This window comes from Eucyclogobius newberryi, unplaced genomic scaffold, assembly GCF_026437365.1.
Source record: "Eucyclogobius newberryi isolate DKJ021-1_F unplaced genomic scaffold, fEucNew1.0.hap1 SCAF_10, whole genome shotgun sequence".
In the NCBI taxonomy this organism is placed as follows: Eukaryota; Metazoa; Chordata; class Actinopteri; order Gobiiformes; family Gobiidae; genus Eucyclogobius; species Eucyclogobius newberryi.
In genome coordinates, this window is record NW_027315724.1 from 27795069 (window position 1) to 27819545 (window position 24477).

The window sequence follows — 24477 nt, forward strand, 5'->3', positions numbered from 1 at the left end:
CCTGTAAATTAGTGACCGCCGGGTTGCCAACGATTACCTGTTCATTTACAACCCTGTTACTGCAACATCTAATGGTAAATTACCATATTGAACTATCTCACTGGTAATTACACTACTAATGATTAGATTAGTAATGGTTTAAACAGTTTCTTTTCGTTTTTTTGCAAGCTAGTATCACTCTGCTTTCATTTAAACAGAAAAACCTAGTACTTGGGTTGTCAAAAGAATCGATTGCCATAAATGATACTGAAACTAATATCAATACTCACTTACTCAAGTATTTTATTAAAACATATATATGGACCTTACAGGTTTTGGACTGTCTTAATCTTTATCAGAAACACTGCATGGTATTGTGTCGGTGTAATCCCTCATTCGTCCAGGCGTGTTCCATAGTAGAAAAAGCTTAGACCTAAATTCTGTTATTGACAATGACTCTTGGATGAGAGTCGAAACGTCTACTTTTTCAAACTGAGTCCAGATGACTACAACTGAAGCTTTTTCTACTGCATGGTAATATAAAAAAAATGGTTATATATGTGTGTAAATATGTGTGTTAAAAAACTATGGTTAAAAAAGGGTGATTTTAATCATTGGCTATGTTTCCATGCTCACCAAAAAGCCGATCATGATCTACTTTTGAGTTCTAAGATGATTGAAATGTTACATCCGAGCACAAAGCACATTTAAGGTCATTGTCTTTCAGTGAAAACTGTGTTGAGCTGAACCCAATCTTATTCAGCCTTCTCTTCCATTTGGTAGAAGTGCATTATGTTATAAAAATCCTCTATGGTTAAAGAATTATTTTAAATTCACTGTACTTTGTCTTCCAAATACAACAGTTACTAAAATTCATTGATTAACACATGTCCACATGTCATCTGTGTTTTTGATTATCATATTGATCTTGTAAACACATCAAAAATCAAATATATTTATTGGATTATCTGATTATTCCATTAATCAGAGTATTATCATTTTAGTACCATGACAAAACTACTTATTACAATAATGTTAACCTCAGTCTCAATAATCTTTCTGTACTCCGGTTAGCGCAACAATCTAACAAGAGCCCCAAAAAAATCGCTACTTCTTACTATGCAGTGGCCTTAACATGCACCTGTGTGAGTCAGTTCCCACAGGGTTCTAGTTACCGCTGTAGGTAGAGCGCCACTATCCACTATCCACACCCCGGCAGCAGAGTCAGGCAGGAAAAACTTGACAATCCACAAAACAAAAATGAGCACATGTCCAACAAGGTGCTTTTGTATGTGACCGGCATTACAAAGTTTGTCTCATTAGCATGGATTCAGTAGCTGTGATGCATGTATTAGCAATTAGCAACAGCGTGAGGGACCAACTTACGTATATTGGGCATTGAGGTGATTTGTTGACTGAATAAAATTAGTCAATCAAACATGAAAGTAATGGCACTACAGCACATCAGCATACGCCCCCCCAAAGAGCATATGCTTCATCCATTTCAAACTCTTATCCATCTTTAGAATTGATGGTGAAACAACAAACATACTATAACTATATATTATTATTTTTTCTTTCTTTATTATAATACAGAAAAAAAGATACTATATTATTTTAAAGTCAAATGGAATGTCGGCAGTGAAGACAGTCCTAAAAAACTATCCCTTTTGAACAGGTCAATCATATAAAAATAGTGTTCATAGCATACATTTATGGTAACAAGGCAGATGTGAACGCAGTCAACCAAATAAATTAGCATACAATTAGCATGAATTATCTCTGAAACAATATAGATTTCTGAACAAAAAGTGTGTCGCCGTGAAGAGCATGCAATGTACAAACCTACAGCTCAAATTTAACTTAATAATATTGATAATAATAGTAATGATAATAATATACAAAACATTGCAAAATGGAAGGCAGATAACACACACGTCTGAAGGTAAATCCTGCATGTAGTCTGACACTGATGGACTAATTTTCCCCTAAAGGCCATAATATTATTCATTTACTGCACCCGACCAGGCGAGGCCCACCTGGACAGTTGTTTAGACCATACAGGGAATAAGCCCTTGAAGACACATTGGGATGTGCCAACTACATGGTTTTCTTCAGCTCTGTTCAAAGACACTAGCAGCATTCCCAAAGGGTTCTGAATAAAACATGAGGTGCGTGTGGTGAGCGCAGTGTGTGTGCAGTGTGTGTGCAGTGTGTGTGCAGTGTGTGTGCAGTGTGTGTGCAGTGTGTGTGCAGTGTGTGTGCCTACAGTAATAGTGTGTGTTGGGAGGCAGGACCAGGCTTTTCTTAAGAGAAAGAGATGATCCATGATGTCTTTGATTTGACACATATCGCCATGGCTCTGCAGGGTGTTGTCGAGGAAACTTCCCTTTTACTTTCCTTCAGATGCATGTCTTTGTTTGCCGTGCATGATGATGTGTGTGTGTGTGTGTGTGTGTGTGTATGTGTGTGTGTGTGTGTGTGTGTGTGTGTGTGTGTGTTTTTGGCACCCCCCCAAGTTGTTCGTAAAAATTAACTTAAAAAGAATAGGAGTGACTGCATGTTTCAGCAGAAAGAAATGCAAATGTGCCCAGGTACGGCGATGGCCTAGATTCAAACAGACACCACACTAGAACAAGCTCAGGCTGAAGACAGTAGGCAAGTCCTTTTACCACCGCCTACAGATGTTGTAATAGGTTGTATACTCAACTGCAGTGTTTTGAAGTATTTAAATATTATACATTATGGTTGATGTCATGTTGTAATGCTGCGTTCCACTCGTCCTCGGAGCTAGGGTTTTTACGACTTGTAAATTGTCACTGGAACAACCTCAAACTCGGAATTCCTACTTGGAAAAGCTGAGAAAATCTCCGAGCCTGAGTTAGAAAATGTAATGTGAAAGACAGTTTCAATAGTGATTACTTTATATTATTTTACCTTTACTGGCTCTCTACTGTTGACCTGCTGTCAGAGAACCTGCTCCTGCGCTGCTTTTGAGCTTTTGCAGTTATAAATGCACGGTTATGCTAATGTGGCAAACGTTTACACGGAGCTAATGTAAAGAAAAGCAAAAATTCCCACTCAGACATTGTTTATAAAGTGGAAATGTAATAACAATGTCCAGGTCAATAAATTAACTCAAATGGACCCGCACTTTTGGCTAATTTGCGCTTTCTTGTTTATATTACTTGACTAAACTGTTACTGTAATATACTGGTAAATGTTTTTCCGTTTCCGACTTGATGACTGCGAAACTCGGAGAAGACGTCACTCCGCGTTCCGACCCCTGAGGACGGCTGGAAATGTCAATAAAGTTATTTGCTTCAGACACAAAAGGTGGGACAGGAAGTCAGTGCTGTTTCCATTATTATGTATTTTCTTAGTACATAACATTTACAGTATGCCTATTGTACTTAAACTTATTTAAAGTATAATTACAATTAACTTATTTCATAGGGAATATATTAAAGTAAGTATTGTTTTGTCCCACAATGAGAATTAAAAGTACTGTATGAGCAATAAGTGACAGTAAGAGAGCATGATAATGTTTCTATATAACGAAAAGAACAGGAGCTCTGTAACACAAGCTGCTGAAGTTCAAAGGTTTCACTTGAGTTTTGTATTGATTATGGTAGAATAAGCCTGTTTACTTCCCTCCCACCACCAGTTTTCACTGTACATCTGCTCACTCAGAGCCTCCGTCTTTTCTGGGAAAATCCTCTGCTGCAGGAAGTGATCCATGTTTCTGGAGCGCTGCAGATATCAACACCCACAAGGCAATGTGGATAAACACAACATGCCCTGCCAACCAAACTAGTGACATTAACAACTGTGTTTCCGATGATACCACAATACACGGTTGGCAGGGTGGCCCGGTTCACACCATAACAACACCACAGGCCATTTTCATTATTCAAAACAGAAACATCAAAAGAAGTTTTTTACAATATGTCCTACCACTACCTACCACTAATCTATTGAACAAAGCACATTTTAGAGTCAAATGCCCAATAGAGGCAGAGGTTAAAAAGGGGCTTACGCGGCGTCTACAATGTATGCAGATATCAGTCTTAGTAATCAAATCACTAAGAGCTCCAATTATTTCTACGCAACGAGACAAGTTTAAACCCACTGACCTTACAGCCGGGGTGAGCTGTCAATATAAAGCAGACACTTTCTTGCTCAATGCAGTGCAGGCACCGCTTGCTTAGCTTCCCTGTTAACTTATCCCAAATAAATACAAATAGCTGGGAATACGACATTAAAGACTGAAATGTCTGTGATCTAGTCCGTTTTACAATGTGCAATGGTATTATAATGATTCAGTGCTTCTCTGTTTAACACAGCTTTATGCTCGAACACAGACTTTTCCCCACTCACTCCTCCTATTGGTCAGCCTACATCATGTGTCGAGTGAGTGACAAGGCGTTTTAACCAATCACAGTGAAGTGCAAACATTCAGAAGCAGCAGATGGCTTTAGTTACACATTTAAAAGGTACAATAATAATAAAATTGAAATTGTGACCTTGGTAATATGAAGTACTATTTAATTATTCCTTACTGTATAATCCTAACTCAACGTGTTGTCGCCTTATGTCATAACAGGGATAAAGAGGATAAAGCAAGTACCCAATATAGCAGCGCTCAATCCAACAGTCCAAAAATAAAATACATATAGTAAGAATAATATAAGTTAATGGTAGGCACGCACTAGTCTTCTTATTATGTGTGCTGTAGATGCTTTGAATATAATCACTGGAATCACACTTTGTTTGGTTTTGTTTAATTTAGGATAGTATTAGATATCTTCATACAAATGTCCAATTGATTAGTAGAATACAAACTGCAAATACGATCCAGGTGTTGATTTGAGGTCACACTATCCTGCTCTTCTATTCGGCTACTTTTTGATTGCTTGATTGGAAGTTGTAGTAACAGCAGTAATAGTAGTAGTAGTGGTCCAATTAAATGATTATAAGTAATAATACCCTGACTGCACTGTCTCTGTCTATCCCTTGTACATGTATTGTTGTGCACGAGTAGTACAAGTAGTAGTAAAGGCAGCAGAATCTAACAGTATATAACAGTGGCGTACTATCACCAGCTGTGGAGTGACGGAATAATGCTAGTAAAATGTCCAAAAAGCGCTGTATACATCAAATGTGTTAGTAGTAATACCGTAGTAGTAGTAAAAAGACTATTTCTGTGTATCACTACAAGATCCACTTAAATTAATCCGCAGTTATCCTCCTGTAGAACCGGTGTTTTCAAGGCTGGTTTGACTTTGCATAAACACACACGGGAGTTGTTTGCAGGGCTACAAATATTTATATGGGCGACTTGTGCTTCCCTGTTTCACGGCCACTACATCTCTCACGAAGGTGCTTAGTGGGCTATTTGTCATACACTTGATAATAGGCCATGACAGTGCGGGGTAGGCTCTGAGCTGTGCAGCCATATAACTGTTTGTTAAGCTTTTTATGCTCCCTCCAGAGGATTGTTGACAGATCATATAAAATGGCTTCTGATGAAATTCAATGTCTTGACAACGTAATACAGTTTGGTAAGCTCTGACCTAGTTTTAGACTCTAACAATTCTGATACAGGTATGGAAGGAAAGACAGCAAGGAGAGGAAGGCTTTTAATCTATTTGTTTCAGTACATTTTGAGAAATGTACTTTCTGGTCTGGTGCTTTTGATAACTTGCTAGGCAGTAATCTAACAATTTACAGTAAGCGTAGATAATATTACTGCAGTATCGTTGGTTTAGAAGCAGCAGCAAAACCAGGTGTATAGCGGCAGCAGTAAGATAAATAGCAATAGAATGTAATGTAGTAACTTCAAGCATTGATTACATAAGTATGAATCGTTGTGGCGGTAGTGTAGTAATAGTACCAGTAATAGCAACAGTAATATTGGTATTAATAATATTTTTTCCATGCAACTTGAGTGGATTGTGCAGTTCTTAGATCTCCGTGGATCAGATGGATTTCCAAATGTAACGGGTTTATGGAAGCATTATGGGAATTATTTTGTGATTTTCTGGACACATACTCATCCCCCGCTCTGTCTTTCCCATTTCTCAGGTTTCATCTGGAAGAATATCTTTTGTTAATCTGGACTCAATGCACTGCATTGTTAAATCACTCATAATCCATTGTGCTGTTTGCCCCAGCCTTGGTGTACATTTCCATGGCAAATTCCAATGTGAACAGTCAATATAACATGCACAGATGTGGCCATTGTAAGTAGGCGCTGAGTTTTTAAGACGAAAGAATGTGAACTACAGCTTCACTTCGAAACACTTTCCTACCCACTACAAAGATCATAATTAATAATCACCTACACCCACACATTGAGTTTTTGGGATATTATGCAGTTAAATCATTCTAGAATAAATTAAGTGGGATGGTGCCAGAAAGCTTTGTGCCTGTAATAAGGGGGATTTCTGCAAGCGCTGGCTGTTTTGTTTCATTCAATCAACACTGTTAGTGAAAAACATTAACCTCAGGGCTGATAAACATGTTTGCGGACTTCATTTCCTCCTAGTGCCGTGCTGTGCTCATCATTTTTATGTGGGACATGCTACTCCGCAGCCAAACAGAAGTAAGAGCAATAAACCACAATAATAGATTTGATAATAATGTTCTGTGACCTCGTTCTCGCCTAATACATCTCACGCTATTTGTCACATTTGTAACAAACCAGCTGTTACTCCAACTGTAGCACAACTGATGGGTAAAACATGATAATTAAGTACAGACAACACAGTTTAATTTAAGCTTGGATTTAGCTGTTGAACATCTATACTTTATGTCTCTTTACTTCACGTTAAGCCCTGGTTTGGACCTGGTTTGAGTGACTTTAGACCTTTCAATCATTCTGAAGACATACTTGGTCTTGGTTTGTGGTCATGCACAATTTAGCACACTTCTTATTGATTTGTCCTGCTTTTTACTGAATTTGAATCTACAGTAGAGGATAAGCACGATACATGTACCAGGTATTGCTGGATAGAAAATCAGTGTGTGATATTGGTTCAGGGAAAGCTCAGTCAATTCATGTAATAAAAACATTATTTACATGCAGTTTTTGACCTAAGCCACCTCAAAAGGTTTAAACTTTTATTTGCACAGTGCTGATCCAACTTGTAGAATAGATAACAGCAAGATAACATAGGATACATTATGTGGTAAGGTATGAATATTAGTTTATCGGGTAATGATAGCTAGTGATTTAGTATCCCAAAAAATGCAGCCTAATCTTTCTTCTTGCGCATAGGCTTTATTATACATGAGAGGAGAGTGTGAAATGGAGGGTGAGAGAGAAGGGAGTACATGCAGTTAATTGTCGGGATTCAAACTCCAGACATTGACGTACGTGTGCTGTGCCTTAACCACTGGACCACCAGCAGCACTGAAGCCAAATCTTTGAAAATGGAGGTACTTTTTAAACCACTGATGATATAATATAATGTCAGAGCACACGCTAACATGGTGCCATGTCTGGTGATGGAGGTCACTCGACGCATAATTCCACTGACAACAAACAAGCTGACAGATCATCACTGGCCTTTTATGGCTAACCATGGAAAAAAATATGACACTGTTTATTTTTCCATTCTGCATCTTCAATAAATCCACAGCACGGAAAGAGCCTATTTGATATATGGCGGACATTAAACTCCTTTTACCTGATGAAAGAGAACTAATTAAATATCCCTACAAACAAAAACGTACACAGGGTATTTGAAATGTTATTGTGCACTGCTTTGTTGTGGAAATATACATTCAAATGATAATATAACGTTGTTGTTGTTGTTGTTTTTGTTGTTTTATGGCGGTTGGCATCCAAGTGTTGCATTACCGCCAGACTTTATTCCTCGTAATATAACGTGATAATTTGGTGATGTATTGATACAATGTGTTGCTTTATGATTCTTTATGATGATGATGATTTATGCCTGGAGTATTTTTTTTTTAATATTTTACATAATTCAGTGGCAGCACTTTATTATTTTTTTCTTTGTTGCTTTAGAGAAAGGAAACTTGTTTATATTTTGATTATTAAGTGTGTTTCATAAACCACTTGTGGAGATAATGGTTTAACAAAGAAAATATGTTGTAAAAATGTATTTGTGCTTCAGCAAATATGCCATGGGAAGAATATTGTTATTTTCCATATACTCAAATGTAAAGTAAATAAAGTATTCTAACACCATCATAAGACCTAAAAAATAAGTATTGTGACAGTTTCAGTCATTTAACCTGTTACCATCCACCTATTTTCGCCCTGTGCACAATGGTTGGACATACCCAAATGGCATTGCTTATTAAAAGAGGATCTTATGTTCCACATGCAAGTGTGATGCATCATTAGAAAGCTTAGGCCTTCTAGTTTCTGCAGATGTGCACATGGACACTGTTAGGGCTTCAGAACTTGCACTACAGAGGCCCAAACATAAACAAAACATCCTTTTTTAGTCTCGCCTGAATATTGTTAATTTGTAATGGTCCTGAGCATGACATACTTCATTGTGTGCATATGCTGTTCACTGTACATGATGTTTATCTTGTTGACAACAACTGTGTACAGTTTCAGATCTCTAGGAACAAGCATTTTGGTGCTGTTGACCTTTTTGTATCAAAAAGTATATTCGGAACAAGTGATCCAAATATGTGCCAACTGTGCCAAACTGTTTTATTACAATTTTAGCACCTCTATGATCATAAAACATACATTTTGATGTTTTGTAGGCCACTAATAGCAATTATAACTGCTAAAAAAAAAATATGTGAAAATGTGTAAATATGAGTTTACCCATGAATTTCCCATATAGAGGTTAAAAAAATATATATATATATATTATTTTTATTTTATTTTTGTATTGGTATAATAATACATATATCTAACAATATGCACGTCCAAAAGGCTAATAAAATCAGAAAACGTTATGCGCAAAATCCTGCCGAGAAATCTGGCTCTTTACAGCCTTCCCTGAGCCTTACGCACGAGAATACAGAAGATTCTGTGTCAATCAGCCCCATTGTCCCGCCTCTCTTTTTAAAGCTATTTTCATTGGCTAGAATAATCTGTCAATCAATCTGAGCTACGTCATTCGCACGCGGCGCTGTTTAGATGTAAACAGACTAATACATGTGCGTCGCAAGCGGCGCATTTTTTTTTGCGGAGGCTGTAGCAAACAAACCCGTGGACAGAAAAATTCGTGGATGGTCTCATTCTGTAGGAAACAGTCTGAAGAAAAGAAGGATACCCAACATTATTTTATAGGTCAAACAAGTCATTTGTTATGGACGGAGAAATGCGCCGAACAAGCGCATTCTCGTCCGGCGAGAAACGAAGAAAAGTTTGTTTACTTGACAATATCTTGAAATCGGATAACTTCAGGAAAAATACAAGTGGATATTGTTTTTCAATGGTTCCTTACGGACAGACTGAGCACATGGATGTACAGAATTAAAGCCGTTTCGTCCGTCATAAACAGCAAACAGGTAGGACATGCGTTTGTAAAAGTTGAGACTTTCTCACAAACTATTGGCAATTGCTTCTTGGGGCATATTATTCAATGTAAATCAATGACATATTCGTTTTGTTGAGAAAATAAGCTTTAAAATGATGTATGGCTTGCTGGTATTGACCACGGAAATAAAAGTGATGATGTAAGAGAATATTTGAGATATAGAAAATGTTCGCCGGCGGACAGGTGGGTGGTAACAGGTTAAATACCATCTACAAATCCAAAAAGTATGTTTAAATGTAAAATACTATTCATCTGCTTTTTTAAGGCACATTAACTTTACTTCATTGTTTAAAAAAGTGCATATATCAGGACATCCATACTTCTCAACTTTATACGCTAAACCAATCCTTTTTATTTTGAAATATTAATGTTGATAGAGATAATTCCTTCTACTTACTGACCTAACCTAATACTGATGTGCAATTCTGTCATATGTGCAATTACTGTGCAATTACTGTGAAATTCATGTGCAATCTATGTGCTGTCGTGACACATATTCATGTGCAATTACTGTCGTGATCACATGCAATGGTATTTATGTATTTATTTATTTATTTGTCTATGGGAGTTTTTTATTTGTAGGAGATCTTCTACTGAAAGTGTTTTTCAGACTTCCTATAAGTGATCTGTTCTTCTGTATCTACCTGCGTTGCACCAATGAAATTTCCCCATGTGGGACAATAAAGGAATATCTTATCTTATCTTATCTTACTTCTTCAGGTTCTTCAATGTTAGTTTCATCCTGAGCAGCATAATGTGTTTACTTTTGAAGGGACAGAACCCGTGTATTGGAAGAGATCAATGCACTTTAAACAACAAATCTACATTCATTCCCAGGGTCACTAGAGACGTTGACAGTGACTGAACACGAAGAAAAATCAACATTATTTGGGTAATTGTTGATAATTATGATTATTGAGGTATAAGGAAAACCATGGCCATTTTAGAAGCAAAAATAAGCCTCTTCAATTCAATATATATTCCAAAAAGTTAAACCTAAATGTAAGTTAAAATGTTTTTTGGCCTACGATAAGTATGCAACATTAATTTTACTTAATCATTCAGAAAGTTTAATTTAATAAAGTCTGGGATTTCACCGTTGTTTGGTCAACAATCCTGAATAATCGTAAAATTGCAATGTTTCTTCTCACAATAACTGTAACACTAACATTTGTATTGTGACAGTCCTACTTCTGGTTTTTATACGCAGACACATACGTTATATTATGATTTTACAACAGCCAAATGCCATAAATTCCACTTCTCATAACTAGAATTCGGTGCTGTTCAACATCTGCCCCTCTATTCTGCTAAACAACATTATCCCGTGTTAATGTTTTACAACACAAGACTCACCATTACTGAGAGTGACACATTAAGAGCATCAGTCATTTAATCGTTTAAAGCTGCCTAATGCTGTGGTGTATGTTAATTTTCGACTCTTGGCATTTTAGGCATGTACTAGTTGATTAAACATATTTGAGCATTTTTGTGTAATAGCCGTGGGCTCCGCAAACTGAACCCTCAATCATGTTCATTCAACAACACATAATAACCGAGCATTCATTAACAACAATATATGGACCTTTGAGGCATGAAGAAGAGCACAAATAGTTATAGCGTGTGAGGCTAGAGTTGGAAATCCCCTTGCACCGATCCCCTAGTGGCAGGAAACATATGGATCAAAATCTAACCTAATGGCCACACATTTAACACTGGAGTACGTTATCATTAGGAGAATAGAATAATGATTTTACGGTGGATTATTAATAATGCAGATAAACAGTCCAAAAGGTTGTTATCGTGTCAATGAGAGCATCCCAAGCGGACACCGTGTACATCAGGCTGTATAATTTATGAGATTTACTTTGCTATCATATTCTTGTCTTCTTTAAAGGAGATATATATTTGCAGAATCAACTTTAATTAACTTTTAACCTTGTTACAAAGGTATTTCCACACCACTCAAAGTTGTACTTGATGTTAGTTCGTGCATGTTTGAGTATCGTTCTGTAACGGAGGCTCCAGTGCTCTGAAAATTCCTGTTTTCACCAACCACCTATCCCTGCCCACAACCCTGTACTTAGTTTTGATGATGAATGTCAAGATTATTTGGTTAATCGGTGATAATCAATGTGTAATTTCAGTTCAATCTATTCTGAAAAAAGTACTTTTGTACCTGGCTGTTCATGTGACAGTATCATTACTTTTTCATTCAGAAAGTTTGGTTTCATAAAGCTAAATCTGTAAAAGCAATTAAGAGAATTCAAGCTTTCACTGTTGTTTGGTCATAGACAACAATTGTGAATGATCGTAAAATCGTGACACTTCTTTTAACAATAATCGTAACACTAAAATTTGATATCATGACATTAGTTCAAATGTAAACTTCGAGTGACACATGTAACTGCTGCTTACGTCACTATGAAGAGGCGGGGCTAATCAGTTCTGCACTTTTGAACAGGAAGTCAATTGACCCGTTTCTCTTATTAAGCCGTTTTAGATCAATATCGCAGTTTACAATGAACAAAATGCAAAAGGTTAATCTACTTATTTTGCAGTTTAATACAAAGTACCTCTAAAACAGCAGGACACGTCTCCTTTAACTGCTGTGTTAGGGCAATATTAACAATAAACAGTGATCTACATAACAAAAAAACAATCATAAATCAAAAGTCTCCCATGAGAACTCACCGCCATGCGCGTGGAGACCTTCTGCTCACTCTCGGACCCCTTCTCCCCCGTGGCTCTGCCGTAGTCCGGAGGCGGCTGGTGCGATGCCCTGCTGCCTTTGCTCTTGCGGTTCCCCGGCCCTTGGTGGACGATGTTGAGCAGGTGAAGGGTGTTCTCGTGCTCCCGGTCGGTGCTCTCCGCCTGCACCCGCTGGTACCGGCTCTCGCAGGTGGAGTGGTGTCTCCGGCACAGCTCGATCCGGGCGCGCAGACGCTCCACGATGGCGTTGTGGAGCTGTGGCACCGCGGAGCCCCGGGCAGCGGCCACCGGCGCGGCCCCCAGCCCCATGCCTAACGTGGTCGCGAACGGTCCCGCGGCGGACCGGGCAGGGGTCGCCTCTCCCATGCCCACCGGAGCAGTTTCGAAGTGAAGTCCGCTGAACTGGAAAAGGAGCTCACTTGGGGCATGGACCAGACCGAGGTGCGTGCGCGCGCGCGGCTACGGTCCCATGTGCAAAGAAGCCCCCCGGTGGCACCTTTACCCCGCGCGCGACGACTATGAGAATAATGTCATATCAGGCGTGGATGGGAAAAGAAAAAGATCTATATTCACGTGTCTGCAAAAGTCTGCGGTAAAAGGCAAAAGCAAACTGACATTTACCTCACGACGATCGCGCTGTAAAGACAATCTGTTTCCAAAAAATGAACGCAGAGCTCGAAACTAATCTTCAGGACCCCTTTGCGCAGGGATCTGGATGGAGCAGAGAAAGCCCTGGGTGATTCAAAAGCATCGCACGCACAACTTTACTTCCAAGACACTGGCACATGTTCACGCGCCTCTGCCTGAGCATCCACCGCGCGCGCCTCTCGCCAACAATTAAAGAATCAAATAATACACCAAAAATTACGCGGATCCACTTAACTTTGTGACACGCAACATGGTCATCGCTCCGTTTGCGTTGTGTCGTTCGTCCCGCGCGGGTCGGTGACTTTGGTTGTCACGCAGCTCCAAAGCCTTGCGCGGACCGATTGAGCGTCTCAAATAGTCCATTGACAATCGCTTGTCCGTGTGGTGCACCGAGGCAATAGCGCCAGTGTACAGAGGCTCATTGTATGAACATTCCTCCTCTGACAGTGGGCTCCGGGCAGACGTGGAGGAGAGCAGGGGCGCGCTCTGGTGGCCTGATGTCTAAACTGTAAAGTGAGTGGGAAAGCAGCTCCCAGTCTCCCAGAAGCAACATCATGTACCTTTTTAGCCCAGTAAAAAAGACTAAAATAAAACCGTGTTTGCTTTTGTTCTGGCATAGAGCAGGCTTTAGATCTCCACAGAGTCTTTATTTGGTCTGTGGGGGGGATCGTCCTGCTTGTTTCTATGGAAATGCTGTTCCTTTAGCGGTGCCATTCCACAGTATGGCATGACACATGTATGTTTCCATGAGGTTTTAACTTTGTATTTCCAAGGAAAGTACAGGTGAAAGTCCAGAAAGTTACAGTCACTTTAAAGATGCACTATGTAACTTCTCTGGTGGTCAGCATGTGCCTGTCTCCATGGAAATGTTATCATGGAATGTTTCATGGCATGGCAGTAAATGTCTTACTTGATTTTATTACAGGTGGTTTATTGCTCAAAGACACCTTGAAAAATACACATTCTTTCTGGTTAATAATATCCAGTAAGAATGTGTATTTTTATAGTCATGGAGTCAAGCAGGTGGCAGGCCCTGCACCAGAAAGGTCCCATAGTGCACCTTTAATCTAAATTATACTTTCTTGACTGCATTTGAAGGTATGTAATAAATAAAATATTATTATTTAAAAAACAAATATATATATATATATATATATATATATATATATATATATATATATATATATATATATGTGTGTGTACTTTCAAACCTAGTGTAGAACGACCGAGCCAAGGTCCTCTGACAGACAGACAGAATGGTAATGGCGAACCAACCGGACATTGTGGTGGTTGACAAGGGTCAGAGGAAAGCCGTGGTGGTGGACATGGGATGGTAACATCCGGAAAAAGGAACATGATTAGAGAAATACCAAGGCCTCAGAGAGGAGCTGGAGAAGGCCTGGAGCCCCTTAGTGATCGGAGCACTTGGGGCAGTGACCCCCAAACTGGAGGAATGACTTGAGCAGATCCAGGAAAAACATCTGACATCTCGGTCCAGAAAAGTGCAGTGCAGGAACAGCAGATACTGAAGAACCCTTGAGCTCCCAGGGGCCTCTGGTAGAGGACCCGAGCTTGAAGGGGGCAAAATAGAGACCACCCGCAGAGGGTGAGGATATATATAATATAGAAAACTCTTCCTGATATAATATCAATTTGTTTTTATATAAAACTAAGCTAAACTATGACTGATGCGCTCTATATTTTAAATGAGGCTTCACTATATGCTATATGGTTTTACTTTTACTAAAGTAAAACCATATAGCATGAAGTTTTAGGGATTTAGCATGGTCAATCAAATAAAATAACAGTTTTTCATTATTAAAGTATTTAATACATTGAATATAATAGGGCCTTGTTTTCACTGACATTAAGCTACAAGTGTGTAAAGATAACCAAGACATGCTGTGTCAAAAGCCAATACAGTGAGAAGTTAAGTTAGATTGTAAGTAAGTCAGTAAAAAGTTAAAAAAAACTCAAACAGTTGGATAGGTCCTTGATTTATTGTTTGTCCACATTTAATACACGAATGACGGTCTTGTTTTCATCCCAAATGAAATGTACCACACGACCATCACACTGGCATCATTCGTCATATTGCTTCACAAAATACTAACCTTTGCATACATCTGTGTTAGTAGATCAGATTTCCTCGACTGTTTTTAGGGTCATTTTTTTTTTACACAACAAACCACACAATAAATTATTAAATTAACCCGCAAGCAATCTGCAAATGCTTTACAGTAGTAATAGCAATAATAGTGGTTAAAATGATCTATACAGTACATCAGACCAACAACAACTAGGCCTACTTCACATCTAGCACAACACATACGCTTCGGCTCTCTAGATATTGAACATCCATTTCACTTCAGAGACTACATTATCAGTCTTTTCTCTTGTTAAATCACAGTTCACCAGCAGAAGAATAAAACATGAACCAAAGGACATTTGAATAATTGTAAATTCACAATTTTCCTTAAGAATATATTTCCAAAAATGATAAAAAGAATACAAAACATAGAAAAAATGCTAGAAAACCATTTAGAAGTAAATTCTATTGAAATAACCAAAATACATTTGAATGGCCTTGCAAGATTCAATAAGGACACGTGGTTCCAGCCACAGTAAAATATTGGACTTGAGAAATACAAACGGTTCTTCTTTGTCGTTGTCAAAACACAATCTGCGTCATACTGCCCTTCAGAACCCTCTAGAAATGCACGCACAGAGTTTAAATCAAATAAGGCAATTAGAAAATAATACACGTTATACAAATAATTGTTTCAGCAGTTAATAACAATGACTTCATTATGGCAGGTTGCCTTTGCAACTTAAGTACACCATAAGGCTACAGTAGTGCACCTTGAAGCATCACAAGTCTTCAGGATTTTGTCTGGGTGTTTCCCAATCTGTGGTCACACAGAAAAATGGCCTTAGTGCGATGAGTCCAGATAAGATTTGTGTTTAATCGGATGTTTTGATGGTGGAAATACTGGTATTGTGTATTGAATAAGGCAATTAAATAATGGGAGGAAGACATAAATACTTATGTAGCACATCTGGATTATCTTACTTTAAATGAAATCGTATCAAGTCAGACTGAAATGCTTTATCATATCTCTCTTTTTGAGATTGATTAAAAAAGACCCTTCACAAACATGTATTAAAGCAGAGTTGTAAGTGGGTATTTACAATATGGTCTCAGATTTGGGCTGTACTTTACTTTTAAAGCACAGTATTCTTCAGACATGCACCACTAAAACAAAGTAACTGTCTGCAGGAAAAAAATATCTTCTCTCCTATAGTCAGCAGAAAAAAACACTGAAGGGGAAAAGACAGAGTGCGAGCCAGAATTTGAGTGCGTCTGAAGGGTGAGGGTCCTCTTACTTTTTATGACATCGACAAGTTGAATTCTACGGCATCATAAACACAGAGAGCCAGAGATGATCCTCAAGATGCAAGTGGGCAGGTTCAAAGATTGGTGAGGGAAAAAACAATATAATGATTCAACAGAATGTAGCATTTTATACATTTAAACATGTTTATGTATTTGGATGGAAGTTTTTGGCAGGGCATCTGGCCTGATATTCTCGATGACATGCAGCAGCAACCTGCTCGTTACAGAGAACAGGGATTGGCTTGGCTATGGCTTTTTCTCCAAGTTACTCGTTAAATTAATAAACCAAGCCAACTAGGGTTCAGGTCATAGACGGCTATAACCGGAGCTAGATTTGAGAAAGTGAAGTTTGCATCATTGTCAGGACTTGACTCCCTTGGTGGGTTCAGTAGACTGGCGCACATCGGTCCATTCCTGCATCGTGCTCTGCAGGGCCTGGGTCTTCTCCTTATCCACCTGCACATAGTCCACTTTCTCATCTGAGGTCACCGAGGATGTAGACGGCTGTGGAGGACAAGAAAAGCTAGAGTAAATCTCAGGCAAGTACTTAACAATAAAATAACCACTAATCTTTGTACAAAAAGCGATAAACTGATTGTCCAAAACTGCATATGAATTATCTTGATTATTACTATTTTTTTTAGAGAAACAAGAATCAAGACTTTTTGGTAGAACTTAGAACATCGATTTAAGTATAAGATATGATATGATAAGATATTCCTTTATTTTCCACACATGGGGAAATGTTCTTGCTGCAACGTAGTAGATACAGGAGGAAAGGACAGATAACTTATAGGACGTTTAAAAAGAACTCTTATAAACAAAAACTCTTATAAACAGAACTCCTATAGACAGAACCTATCATTTCTTAATAAGGAATGGAGGGGGAAAATAAAGATAAAATAAAATAAAACAGGTAGCGTAAGACGAAATAATACTAATAATAATGGTAAAATAAACACTCTAGTTACATCAGTTATATGCACATGAATGTGACATTACTGCGCGTGAGTAAGTAAGTGAGTCATGATGAAACTATTTACTTTTCTGTTTGGGCTTGGGGATCCAGGCTGGAAGTCCAGTGCTAGGTAGTCCACGTTGCCACACTGTCGGGGGGCCGGACTGCTGGTGCCACTCACGGCGGGGGAGGTAGACGCTGGGTTCTGCTAATGCAGGCAGAATGCACTTTTCAGAACCAGCTCACAGCGAGCTTAGCATGCATATGGGTGAATCATTAAAACAAAGAACACTGTGTGCTCTGATCTCCCCTGCAACTACAGGCACTCACCATAGCTACATAATTCTCCTCGCTGTCTGCCGAGTCCGTGCTGGTGATACTCTGAGTGGAGATAGGCCGACAGTGCTGCGAGGACATCGAGTTCATGGCAGACCTGCAAAAGCACACAGCAGTCCGTTTATAGCCTCAATTAAAAGGCAAACTAATACAGAACAATCTGTCCCAAACACGTGCACGTCAGAGTAGCCTGGGGTGACCTCGTGCAAGTGACTGACTCACATGGGCCGTGTCCAAGACATGGTGACTGGACTCTTAAATGGCAGCTCATCAATGATCCCATTGTTCTTCAAATCTAGAGGTGTCGGCTTTGCTGTTAACAAACAGGCACTTTAGAAAACAGACAAAAAAACAGTGTGCGAAAAATGGACAAATTCAACTGACATTTTCTGTTGGGTTTGAGGTTGCGGTTGATGGGTGGTGGAGTGACATCACTGAGTCGACCTGGCCGCTGACACAGGGAGGCGCTGCTGCCTTTGCGGGCCGGTAATGTAGCCGAGAATCCAGGGAAATCGAAGTGATGGGGCCCAGGGCTCATAGGAATGTAAATATTCTTGGGACTGTCCGCCTGGGCAGCGCTGAGAGGGGACGAGCCGGGATTCATCGGCACATAGTTGTCATCCGAGTTGCCACTGTCTGAGCGGGTCAAAGGCGCTTTGGTTCTCTGTGCAAGGAACAAAGTATACAATGTTTATCCAAATGCGTTTTTAGATTGACATGGCACCTTAATAAATCCCAATTAATAAACGTACATGTTTTGATTCACAAAAAAGCCATTACTGCATTTGATACGAGACAAGCTTGGCAAACAAAGCTACTCATTACTTCTGAAGTCTTATCAAAAAGACAAACTCACCAGGTAGGAGCTCGTTGGAAGCACAGACTCCGCAGACTGGCCTGAGTTACTGAAATGCGTGTGACGATTATAGCTGTTTGTTTCAAAGGAGGAACCTGGGGAAAGTGAAGAAAATAATCATCAGTATTCAGGTGTGCCACAACTGGACTGTAAACAGCTAAACAAATCAAACAGAGCATTACACTGCACCGGGCTGGCTCTGAGACAGCAATAATGTCTGCAAATGAGACGCCTGACATTTCGGGGAGTTAAATCATGTTTCCAATTAAACAAACAGCGTGTGATTGACTTTTCATTACAAGGCTGACTGCGTTATAATTAGTCTCTGCAGCACAGGTATGTCAACAGCATCCAGCTTCACTAACAAGAGTCAGCTCCTGGTCTGTGTGTGAGGAGCCGGGGACGAGCTCGGCAAAACACCAAACACAAATGGGTCGCACGTTGTTTCTATGAGAGACTTTTTAATTGCTTATCTTTCTGGAATGAGGCATGCTGCAGCAGTTTGTATGGTTTGAGTCTCATTAGCATCCCTGCCGAAACTGGCTCCTTTGTTTCAGTTCAGCTGCGAGCGATAAATCAGTAAAATAAGGGACATAGAGAGAGAAGTGCAAAGTCACCACAACAGCACCAGACAATGGCACAGTTGGGCAACAATGAGTCATGTTTAGTTTTGTAACAAGTCACTGCAATCCCTCATTTGTCCAGGAATGGTTAATAGTAGAAAAGGTGTCAATGGTGGTCATGTGGACATAGTTTTTGAATATTCAACTCCCATATTACTTCTGAATGGGAATTGAAATGCCTCAATTTCAAACAATTCAGATTTAGAAACATTGGAATACACTGTACTTCTAAGAGTAGTTTTTCTGCTGTATTTAACTATATTTAACACTTGTGGATTCTCTCCATTCACACTTTCGAAAAGCTGTACCTCTGTGAAGCCGGATGTTCTCCACAGCGGGCAGCGTGTTCCTCCGAGGTATGACTGACACTGCGCAGGGCGTGTCTCCATTATGGCTCCCAACAGACTGTGGACTGCCCCAGGGCCCCTCCGACCCCTGGCTCGGCTTGGGGGGCCTGGGAGGAGGAGCACACGACGACTCGGAGCTGGACGGCGTTAAGGCGTTGTGATTCTTATCAAATGTCCGCGGGATCTGGTAGAAGGATCCCGGCGTCGTGGGGAGGTCATAGTTGTCGTTGGTGCGCTCGTTGGTGTGCAGTGTTGCCAGTGTGTTGCACGGAGTTTGGAAAGTGTACACCTCTTCGTCCTCCAGGTCAGGCTCGCTAAAGTTACTGTGGAGGGGGGCCTCGGAGCTGTAGCCGCGCGGTAGGACGTAACAGGCCTCCTGAGGGGAATCATCATGCACAGGGAGCGGGTGGTGTTTGCCGGGTTTGGGGAGGCTGTAAAATCCGTGCAGTTGGCCCCCCATCCCGTTCAGACAGTGGGAGAAGCCATGGGACAACTTTTGCACCGCGGAGTCACTGCCCATGAACACATTGCTGTTGTGGCGCATGCTCTGGGAGAAACTGGCACTTCTGCAAAAGAGGAGACAGGTTTCAGCACAAGGCAATTCATTTGCCGCAAAATACATGGATTAAATGTAAATTAAATGTACACGATTTTTACATTTGACACAGGCTTGTTGTTATAGTAAGTAGAGTCACAAAAAGCTCAAAAAGACATAATCAAAAGGTATAGAATGAGTGAGAAATGCCTTAAGCTATTGTAGTAATGTGTTCAGTTAGTGACACCAGTTGCAATATGTCTACTAACCACAAAGGGGCACTGTGGGCCTTCAAACAGGCTTTAGCTTGTGAGTCCTAATAGGAAAACACACCACTCTTCCAGTGTAGCATCTGAGTTTAGCACTAATTTGGGGTTTTGAAGCTTGTAGTTGCCCGTTCACACATTGTCAGAAAGTGGCACTTGTTTTAGGCCGGTGACTTTCCCACAGTTTGTCAGAATAAGTACAGCACTCTTGGGACATGCCTCATTTATTGTGATTCCTTTGTAGGACATGACCTTCAATGACAAGCACAGCAACCCTACATTTTATATCACTGGAGCCACTTAAATGTGCAATGATCCAAAATAGTCAGCCAAAGATAAGACAGGTCTAATGAGCCATTTTCTGAACAGCTTTATGCACACTTGCCAGCTACTATACGGATCAGAGACATCAGGCGGTAAATGTACCTAATTTACATACATCAATGTAATGTCATTAGTATTGATGTATGTTTACTCTTTTCTGTATCAGATAACGCACTGTATTTAATCAATTCTTCTGTTTTTCAGTAGCCTCCATACATTGTTTAATACCAGTGTCCATCAAATTTCCTCTGCCGCTTGGATTAGCAGATTGTCTTAATTAAAAGTAACAGAAGAGGGGCTTCTGGTAGAGTGACATACGTCTGCATAAAGCTGATGAGATAGATCTCTCTGATTGGCTGTACGCTGCTAAAGCCTAACACAGCAGATTTATGTGTGAATCATGTGGCTGAAGGCGGCCATAGTGAGGGCCAGTCTAAACCTATAGGAGTGATGAATTACTAGCATAAACTCATTGATCCTGCACTGTGCTGGTTATCTGCTGAATGGCATCATTACTAAAGCGGCCCGAGGACTGTGGACCGAACAGTGGAAGCAGGAGCTGAGCTGAATCCTAATAGAAGCAGTCAGCAGCGTAAACGCAGGCACATCCTTCTCTACCACACACTTTGCCTTATAAAGCCAGAATCAGCAAAAATCTTTATGTTGGCTATTACTGCTAATGTGACTGATGTCCAGACTCAAGAAAATTCACTATAGACCTTATAAATGCATTCTAAAGAATGTATGGTATTCTAAGCATTACATTACTCAGCCTTCTTCTTGTGGCAACAGTAACTATTACATGTCTATGACGGCCACGTTAGTTTACTTTTCTCATGTATAATAATTCACATTAGTAAAAGTATTTTAATACTTAATACGATAGTTTTATTACTTTACAAATGCATCATGTTTTTAAACTTTTAAATGTATATTTTCTTTTCAACCAGAATTAACAGTCAATTCTCAGTAAGATTCCAGAGCCTCTGTGAATCTCTGTGATTTTCCGGACCCTATGACTGGACCATAGGGTCTTGTCCGAGGAAATGGCCCAAACGTGGATGTTGACCTGCATTAAAGATAAGAGGAAGCCAGGACAGGACGCCGGGGCCTGTGATGTTACCGTGCACTCTCGGTCTTCCTGCTGATGCACTGGTGCAGGAGGAGGTAGTCCTGGGGGGCGCTGTTGGACAAAGGGCGCACAGGCACATCGAAGGTGAACAGCAGCGGCTGGCTCGAGTGAATGGGCATAGACTTACGGTCCCCTGAAACAGGAGCCAAGGGCCCCGGGGCCTCTGCTCCCACAGAGCGGGAGATGTGATGAATCCTGGAGTCTGCAAACAACAAAAACATAATTCAACAACACATTCTATTTTGTAACTCCAGTCCAGTGTAATCCACTCTATCTTCGATAGTTCATCTAAGATATTACACCTTTTTCTGACCTTGGCTTGTGTTCTATTGTATTCCACTGATTTCACTCTACTCTCAGATCAATATGGCAGAGAGATACAAGTCTCCGGGGAGGAGAGAAAACAGCATCCCTTGCTTTAGGACAAAAGGTACAAGTGGTTCAGAATAATCATTCTCGATCGGGGGTCACTGTGCTTTCTTTGGTTTGCCTGTATTGAACATGTATTACACTGTGGGAGCAATCATCCCTTTGATATCTGTATTTGGAAAACTAAAAGGAGTAGACAGACCCAAGACTGGGATACTGCAAATAAACTGGGCAGCGGTCCAGACTGAGGAGGCGGTGCAGAGGGGTGTGGGAGGAGAGCGTAGGCGCCCACTGCTCCATCGACCTGACTGTACCGCAGCAGAGGATAGAATGGAGTAAACAAGTCCACCAGTCATCTGCTGCTTTACTATCTCAGAATACTATAGTCACGCTGGTAACATATGTCCTTTACTACGTCAGATATTACAGGCCTGCTCAGAATAGTTTTTTAAGGTGCCAATATATCTTTTTTGTATTAAGATACTAGCTGTTACAAAAATGTCACTCGAAGACACCCCGACACCGCATGTGGTGCCTCTTCAGATAGTGACCACTGAGTTGACCAGTTTTAGGATGTGACCTCTTTTACTTTCCTGTTTTGAAAGGAAACACATCCCTTTGCAAAACCACAGACACTGGTGCTTCTAGAAAAAAGCAACACTATGAAATATGACAAAAACACAGACACAAAGTTGGTCAGGCGGTTTTGGATGTAAGGATGCAGAGTGCAGTATCTTTGTGGTTTTAATCTAAAAGCAATGATATTTAGGTGAAAAAAGGCTCAGTCTAGAAGTCATTATTCATTCTTAAAAATGACAAATGAGCCTGTAATGCAATATCTATTGACCTATTTATGTGTCTAATAACTGTAATTTGCTCATGGTTGATGCACACAAATGGAGCAACGACGTGTATAAACGCTTTGGTAACACTTTTTAATAACTACACTTTTAAGAGCCTTGATGAAACATGAACAAATTCTTAATTCAAAATTAACAAACTGTTTATTAAGAATAATTCAGGTTTTGTATTACTTAATAAAGAGATTAGGATTAGGATAGTAATTAAGTAGTTTTAATAAACCTGAATCATTATTATTAAACTATGTGTTCATTATGAGGGTCATTTATAAGTCTTTTCATGCTTTAGTAAGGCTAATTACAGTGTAGTTTTAGTGGTACCAACTTTTTGAATTCAGTGTATTTTGGAAGGTTTGGTTAATGATAGCGTTGTAAGACTTTTAATAATATATCATTGGTGCATCCTGGCCTGATTCAGTGGTTGAGTTGTAAAGTTAGTGTGCGAATGCTGGGTAGTGCAGAGTGCAGGAGTTATTGAAATGAGGTCACTTCCATGCCTGCAGGGTTTGCCTGTGTGGGCTGGATATAAGTGAGAAGACCAGGGCTATGGCTCCACAGGGACAGGGACTCCCCCAGTCAGCCTCAGTAATACCATTGTTCTGAGCACTCCCGATGTCCCAGAGCCAGCTCGACATCATCTGCATCCTCCCGAAGAGGTGTGTAAAAAGCGTCCCCCTGCACTAGAGCGCGCGGGTCTGCTAACACGGGTAGATAATATTGATCTGTTGTGCAGGGATACTGGCTCCTCCCACAGAGAGGAGAGGAGAGCCGCATAGGAAAACAGGAGGCTTCAGGGCTGTAAACTGAACTGCAATAAAGCCGATATAGCCTGTAACGTTATTTTGTTCATGTCCCAAATGATGACGGATCAGCAGCGGCAGCTCTGAATGTCAGATGGAGCGCTGTGAGTGATGACCAGTCCGGCTCGCTGATGGAACGAGCTACAAGCCTCATCACAGACACTAATGGCTCTGATGATGTATGCTCCCACTGGGATGCAATTACAATCAAGTCCACCACAGTATAGAAATAGAAAAAAGAGCGGGGTCCTTCTGATCTTACTTTTTGCATACACCTTTATCTACTTCTTCATTTTTGTCTTTGATTAAACTTATCTACAGTGCCATTTTTCACATCCTAATCCAAAAGCCCTAGTATCTAGCTACTGCATGAGAATAGGGATGTCAAGATTATTTGTTATCATTTGTTAATCGATAATTGTGATTATTCAGGTCACATAAGAACAATTAGCTTTATTGTTTGGTTTGATTTCATGAAGCTGGTCACAAACTTGAGAAATAGTAACATGTGATAATGGGAATGAAGGAAAATTAAAGATTTCACTGTTGTCTGGTTAAAATTTCAGTAATTGTGCATACCGTATATATTCCAGACTATAAATCAAACCTTTTTTCATAGTTTTGGCCGGAGGTGCGATTTATACTTATATACTTATACTCCGGAGCGACTTAGATGTGATATTATTTGTTATTTTCACACTTGCAACCTTAATTCATACTCCAGCGCAACGTATTTATGTTTTTCTTTTCTCTATTATGCATTTTTTGGCTGGTGCGACTTATAGTCCGGAAA

At 40.0% G+C, this 24477-nt stretch overlaps 2 protein-coding genes across 3 annotated transcripts in view; both read right to left on the bottom strand.

Moving 5' to 3' along the window:
• maml2 (mastermind like transcriptional coactivator 2) overlaps positions 1-12632 on the bottom strand; it is a 35519-nt gene extending 22887 nt beyond the window's left edge. Inside the window, exon 1 of the mRNA XM_072453114.1 lies at positions 12216-12632. Within this exon, the coding sequence (XP_072309215.1) occupies positions 12216-12599 (384 nt within the window). The 5' untranslated portion in view covers positions 12600-12632. The remainder of the gene's footprint in view (positions 1-12215) is intronic.
• A 2230-nt stretch (positions 12633-14862) lies between these two features.
• The window catches only part of gab2 (GRB2-associated binding protein 2), a 38588-nt gene continuing 28973 nt past the window's right edge, over positions 14863-24477 (bottom strand). Inside the window, exons 3-10 of one of the 2 annotated variants that reach the window (XM_072453137.1) lie at positions 21647-21857; positions 19360-19964; positions 18429-18523; positions 17957-18236; positions 17795-17885; positions 17567-17669; positions 17322-17441; positions 14863-16782 (exon numbers count right to left, since the gene is read on the bottom strand). In XM_072453137.1, coding sequence (XP_072309238.1) covers positions 16639-16782; positions 17322-17441; positions 17567-17669; positions 17795-17885; positions 17957-18236; positions 18429-18523; positions 19360-19964; positions 21647-21857 — 1649 coding nt within the window. In that variant the 3' untranslated portion in view covers positions 14863-16638. Of the gene's footprint in view, positions 16783-17321; positions 17445-17566; positions 17670-17794; positions 17886-17956; positions 18237-18428; positions 18524-19359; positions 19965-21646; positions 21858-24477 lie in introns of both variants that reach the window. The other variant, XM_072453127.1, reaches the window with a different exon arrangement.